Source organism: Triticum aestivum, chromosome 1B (genome assembly GCF_018294505.1).
Source record: "Triticum aestivum cultivar Chinese Spring chromosome 1B, IWGSC CS RefSeq v2.1, whole genome shotgun sequence".
Taxonomy (NCBI): Eukaryota; Viridiplantae; Streptophyta; class Magnoliopsida; order Poales; family Poaceae; genus Triticum; species Triticum aestivum.
In genome coordinates this window covers 125979227-125985755 of record NC_057795.1, presented here as the reverse complement: position 1 = coordinate 125985755, position 6529 = coordinate 125979227, and the positions used below count along the sequence as shown (strand labels likewise).

General features: G+C 55.7%; 1 protein-coding gene across 1 annotated transcript; it reads left to right on the top strand.

Annotated features, from left to right (window-relative positions):
• The first annotated feature begins 825 nt into the window (after positions 1–825).
• On the top strand, positions 826–3361 carry LOC123088067 (endoglucanase 20-like). The gene is made up of 7 exons (XM_044510222.1): positions 826–1135; positions 1398–1610; positions 1726–1929; positions 2023–2100; positions 2190–2342; positions 2467–2575; positions 2664–3361. Exons 1-7 carry the CDS (start codon positions 902–904, stop codon positions 3191–3193), a joined length of 1521 nt encoding a protein of 506 aa, XP_044366157.1. The 5' UTR covers positions 826–901; the 3' UTR covers positions 3194–3361.
• The last annotated feature ends 3168 nt before the right edge of the window (positions 3362–6529 follow it).

Genomic DNA, 6529 nt, shown 5'->3' with positions numbered 1-6529 from the left:
TTGTGCACGGGAGAAGCCCTCCAAGGAATGAGTTTGTTGGCCACCTTATCGACCAAGATAAGAAGGTGCGACCTGCAGTCGACGAGTGCGCCACATATTTTTATTTAAACCCAGTTGTAACATTGCACATGGGTATATTTGGCCAACCATGTGCCATCAAAATTTAGCATCACACAAACATTTGTATTTATCAACCCGCGCGATGCAAAGTTTAACACCGCAAGCATTTGTGTTTATTAACCCGTGTGATGCAAAGTTGGCATCGCACATAGTTATTTTCGTCATGTGTTTTGAGGCACCCCCATAGCACACCGCACTCTTCAGTGGAAGTTGGATTGCCTAGTTGCTTTTGAGTTCGATTTGAACTAGTTTCAAGGTCCCACACTGGGCTAACTTGAATTTGCTCACTTGAACTTCTATTTGAAACTATTCCTCGTCCGAGGTGGAATGATTTGGTGTTGTTCAAAGAAATGCTTCAAATTCGTTTGATTTGGTTTGGATCCCGATAGCCTGAGTTCTGTGCGACGGTTTCCTGCCCCGTGTGTGATGGGTTTTTTTTTTTTTTGCCCTGTGCGATGCAGAAATCTGCGCCAGTGTGATAAATGCATGGGCATGGGCATGGGCCTTACTATTAGGAGGTCAAGCATTTCTAGGGCAAATTAGTGCACAAATGCTACACTCTTTGCGTTTGCTTTGCCCCAGCTAGCACACCACATGCACATGCATGCAGCTCCATGGATGGAATCTCGATTCTCATCACACCATCATCACACTATAAATACATGGCTCAAGCCCATGGCACTTTGCATTGCATCCATCACAAGAAGGAAAAGAAAAGAAGACACGCGCGCGCTTACACGCTACATACACACACATTGTTTGCTAGCTACAACCTAGATAGATGGCGACAATGGCGGTTAAGGCATGGGTGGTGGCAATGATGCTGGTTGTGCACTGCTTCGACGTAGGGCTCGGAGCTGGAGGCGATGGCCTGTGCCTGGGCTCGCCCGACTACGGCGACGCGCTGGCCAAGGCCATCCTCTTCTTCGAGGGGCAGCGGTCGGGCCGGCTGCCGGCTAACCAGAGAGCCAGGTGGCGCAGCAACTCCGCGCTCGCCGACGGCCGACCTGAAAACGTATGGTCTCTTATAGTTAACTTATGATCATGAGCCACTGCTCCTCTCCTACACGTTTGAATCTGCGTGTTTTATATCTAGATAAGAGATTTCTCTTCAGCACATGCAAAACAAAAGCGGGCCATATTTTGGCACACTATGGACCCAGTGTGAAATATGTACTTGAGGCAGTTAATCAATGGAATCACGAGCCAGAAAAATGAAAGAAAATCCATGAAATTTGATTAATGACATATTGATGATAGTAGAACGCCGATAACAGGTTAACCTGACGGGTGGGTACTACGACGCCGGCGACAACGTCAAGTTCGGGTTCCCGATGGCCTTCACGGTGACCCTGCTGAGCTGGAGCGCCATCGAGTACCGCGGCGACGTCGCGGCGGCGGGGCAGCTGGGCAACCTCCGGGCCGCGATCCACTGGGGCGTCGATTTCCTGCTCCGCGCACACACATCTCCCACCACCCTCTATACCCAGGTTTGGTAATTGGTTTACTACCAATTCAACGTTTATAAAGAACAAGCACATCAATGAAACTATGAGATGGACTAGATTTATTTTGTTGTTCGTTCATCGTTGTTGCCTTCACAAGGTGGGGGACGGGAACGCCGACCACGGGTGCTGGGAGCGGCCGGAGGACATGGACACGCCGAGGACTCTGTACAAGATCACCGCGGACTCGCCCGGATCTGAGGCCGCCGGCGAGGCGGCTGCGGCGCTTGCAGCGGCCTACCTAGTGCTCAAGGAAGACGGTGACAAGGCGTTCGCCTCGCGGCTCCTGGCCGCGTCCAAATCGGTACGCACGAAGCATGCATGTGGTGTTGTTTCTCGTTGGTTAAGTTGAAGGAATCACGATAACGGTTTTGTATTTTTTTTTTGGTTTGGTCAGCTCTTTGAGTTGGCCAATAATTACAGGGGATCCTTCCAGTCGTCCTGCCCCTTCTACTGCTCCTACTCCGGCTTCCAGGTAGAGACCATATTCACTCACTGCTGAGTCGATATATTGGTTGGTTGACAAACAAAATCTATCTAATCTAATCAATCTATGTACCGCAGGATGAGCTGCTCTGGGCGTCGGCGTGGCTCTACCGGGCGACCAAGGATGGCAAGTACCTCGACTTCCTTCGCCAGAACCAGGGCTCCAGCAACCCTGTCAACGAGTTCAGCTGGGACAACAAGCAGGTTGGAGCCCAGATGCTCGCAACACAGGTGGGTCGCACATTGATTCATTCATGCCTCCGTCTCCATGGATTCAGAAAAAGTCCGCACCGCCGTACCATCTTGATTGATTTCAGGAGTTTTTTGTTTTGTTTTTGGTGGGTGATTTCTTCAGGAGTATTTGAAAGGAAGGAGAGAGCTAGCAAGGTACAAGGCCAACCTGGACTCCTTCGTCTGCGCCCTCATGCCTGACAGCGGCAATACGCAGATACGTACAACTCGTGGTATATTACGTAGTACCTCCCTGCCTCACTCTGAACTCTGAACAACAGCCCAAAACCTCTCATCTTCTCCACATGACCTGTGCTGCAGGAGGGCTTCTCTTCACGCGCGATTCGGTGAACATGCAGTACACCACCACGGCGGCCCTCGTGCTCTCCATCTACTCCAAGGCGCTCCAGTCCTGGGACGTCTCCGACGGAGTCCACTGCAGCGCCGCAAGCTTCTCCCCGGACCAGATCGCCTCGTTCGCCGCATCACAGGTCGACTACATCCTGGGGAGCAACCCGATGGGCATGTCGTACATGGTGGGCTTCGGCGGCGCGTTCCCGCGGCGCATCCACCACCGCGCGGCGTCCATCCCCTCCATCGAGGTCCTCAGCAGGAGGGTCCCCTGCAACGAGGGCTTCTCCTCGTGGCTGCCGACGAGCGACCCCAACCCGAACGTCCATGTCGGCGCCATCGTCGGAGGGCCTGACGAGAACGACCAGTTCGGGGACAACAGGGGGGACTCCGCGCACTCCGAGCCGGCGACCTACATCAACGCCGCCTTTGTGGGTGCCTGTGCTGCTGCCATGGGGCAGAGTCAGAAACCTGCGTCGCCGACTTTATCGTCTTACTAGTAGACCACAAAGACATGCACCTCGTTACACGCAACGCAAGCAAGATATGCACTCGTTACAAGCAACCAAGATACACTGGTAACACTACTACTATGTTCTGTTGCTAAATTTCCACGTGTGTAATGTATTTGTAACATATGCATTCGCTATCAGTACTCTGTACTTGTTCGTGATCGCCGCATTATATATATTTGTAATGTAACAAGATCCCATCTCGCGCACGCTCACGAAACTGCCCTCCCGAGTCGCCCCCGCGAGGCGACCGGGAGGCGCCCCCAAATCCCCTCCAGCAGGCTTCCCGTCTCCCGTTCCTTCCCTCGCCGCCGCCACAGGGCGCGACCGGGGCCGGCGGTTCTTCGCGGACGGACGTGGCTGCTCCAAGGTGTGGTGCGGCGGCGACGGGGTACCACAGCGCGGCGCACGCCGGCGGTTCGAGGCAGCGGCAGATCGGCCGCGCGGTAGGCTGTGGATGGCGGTGCATCGGCGACCTCGCTTCCCCGTGGCAGGAGGTCTTGCGATCTGATGCGTCGCGGCCGCCAAGGACGGCGGCGGCGTGATCGGATTGGTTCGCGGCGGCGCGGCCGGATCTATGCCCATGCGTGGGCCTTGATCGCTGGTCTGTCGTCAGCACGGTGGTGGGTGCGACTCGTCGGTAGCTGGGCAGATCCGCGGGATTCTACCCTTGTCTGGTCCTTGACAGCGGGCGCAACTCCGGGGGAAACCCTAGATCTCCTTGGGATCGAACGATGGCGGCGCTTTTGCGTCGTAGTCCCTCTTTAGAGCATTGTTTTGGAGTTTGCTCCGGTTGAGGGACCAGCGACGTCGGCGGCGCACGTCTGGTGGAGCAACTGTCGATGAAAATCGCGCCGACTACGGTCATGGCGGACGATGGCGGCGTCTCAGATGTCGTTCCCTTGTCGAGGCATCGTCATTGCAGTCTGCGTCATCAGGCTCGGGATGCTCCGAGGGAAACCCTAGATCTGGGTCTTCCGGATCGGTGGATGATGGCGTTTTATCGCTTTCCCTCCTGGGGGCATCGTTTTGGAGTAAGTGCTGGCTGGGGGATGGTGGAGCGGTGCTTCATCTCACACATTGATGGCGGCGGATATCGGTGGCATGGTGCTGTGGAGGCTCGGCGTCCGATGCACAGAGATGGACTCGCGCAGGAGGAGGTTGATGTCCGGCGTCATGGTGACGTCGATGGCAGAGTAGCCAGACAAGGTAGAAGCCTCAATATGATCTGAAGACGGACCTGTGGAAGATGGCGGCGACGACACACGAGTGCGTCTGACCGGATTGTGCCCCAGACCCGGTATGTGGCTCGGCTGGGGCTTCCGAATGAGTTTCGGCTTCCGGCTTTTGATGTTAGGCTTAGGTGAGTGGTTTGGGTAGTGGCCCAACAAGCACCCCTTCATCATTTTGGATAGGAGTAGTGGCATATGCTGTTAAGATGGTGGATTCAGGCACATTGTTGTAATACTTTGTAAGGTCCTCGAGAATAATCAATAAAGTGGCCGTACGCATCTTCCAGATGCAGAGGCCGGGGGTCATCCTCCTTTTCTAAAAAAAATTCTTCTCCCCAAGTTTGCAACTCTGTCCCTCTACCCAATTATAATAGACTTAGACCCTCAACTATGTAGACCAAAATCGATGCCAAACTCATTTTCTAGTCTTTGGGCACCGATGCCCTACATAGCCCAGCCGGAGCCACAAAATAATTTCTGCACATAAGAGCAAATAGGTGCTCCGATGCCAAATTCTTCAAAGCTAGCTCGAAGGGCACTGGTAGCTGAATCAGTGGACTTGTTTTTACAGAGCGATGCCCTACACTGTAGAGCTCGTGCCATAATTTTTTCTTTTTTTTAGAACGAAGGCTCAAGGAGAGCCCAACTTTGAATTAACAAAGCCATCAACCGGCCAGGGATTACACAAGGCCACCAATACAACCAACGGAAAACAGAAAGGAAAATAAACTGCAGGTACACGGTGATGCCGAAGCAGCTTACAAGCACCAAAGACTACATGCCCTATAGAAGTAAACAGAGAAGCACTAGCATGTAGTCAACGGAGTCCTCCAAGTGGACTATAGACAGTAGGACAAACAGAGGGGAGCTTCGGGCAGCCATTGCCCAACGTCGATGGACCGAGCCCTCATCTACCCTCGAAGGTGCACATCGAAAACCAAGCCGCTCCTCTCCAAATCCGGAGGGGACCCCTGCCCCTCGCCTTGGCTCGAAAGGCGCCGGACCGCCGGAAGATGGAATTGCCCTCCCTAGAGCAAGGAAAGGGCATGATTCTGTGCACCAAGGAGATACTCAGCTCGACACGCCGCTGCACGAAGGGAACCAGAAGAGTCCACACCGCAGCCCACTGCTACAAGCATGAAGAGGAAAAACTGCACAATGGAGCTGTCACTGAACAAACAAACAGCAAGGAGAAATGGAGCCTCCATAACTGGATCAGATACAAAGCAGCATGCTCCAAATCCCTCGCCGAAGACGCAGCCACCCAGCCACCACCGCCCAGCACCACAGCACACTCCCACCTTGCCCAAGCCGGCACCTTCAAGAAGGAGGCGGCGCACGTTGCACCGTTGTCGACCTGTCTCGGCAAGACATGGGATTTCTCCCGGGCATGGAGCGGGAGGGAGAGGGCACGAAACTCGACGGCGCCTCCAAGGAGGGGAGCGGCACCGGCCGGTGTCGCCGCCGTCGTGGCTAGAGCACCCCAGCCAAGGATTTCTCCCGATTCGAACCGCATCTCCGGGCAGCCCAACGCCGGATCCGGCCGCCAGAGGCTACCGACGACCAGATCCGACGGGGCAGAGTGCTGCGTGGGGGAAGGGGCCGCCTTCAGATCCAGCCGCGGGCGAGGGGAGCGCCGCACCCGCCGCGACCGGCGACAACTCCCGCCGTCCCTCGCCACCCTCGCGGCCAAGGGAACGGAGGGTCACCACCTGCGGCGCCGCTTGCAGGGAGACAGCGCCACCTCGCCACCCGAGGCCGCCGCCTCGGCGTCCGGAGCCCTCCGGTCGGGAGCAGCAAATCCTCGCCGCCGCCGTCCTTGACGACCCCGCGGGCGGCGCCGGAGATCCCCTCGGGCGGCGGCGAGGGGGGAGGGAGGAGGCGGGAGGGGAGGTTCGGCGGCTAGGGTTCGGCGCCGCCCGAGTCGCCCCAAGCGGAGCGACGCGGGGGCTTACCTCGCCAACTTGAGGTAACCGTGACAATACAGCTGCCAGATCCGCCATAATTTTTTCTTCTCTCAAAAACCGTGTTTCTTCAGCCATCGGTGATGATGTGGTACCTTTTTGACCAATATGGCAACGATAACATAGTG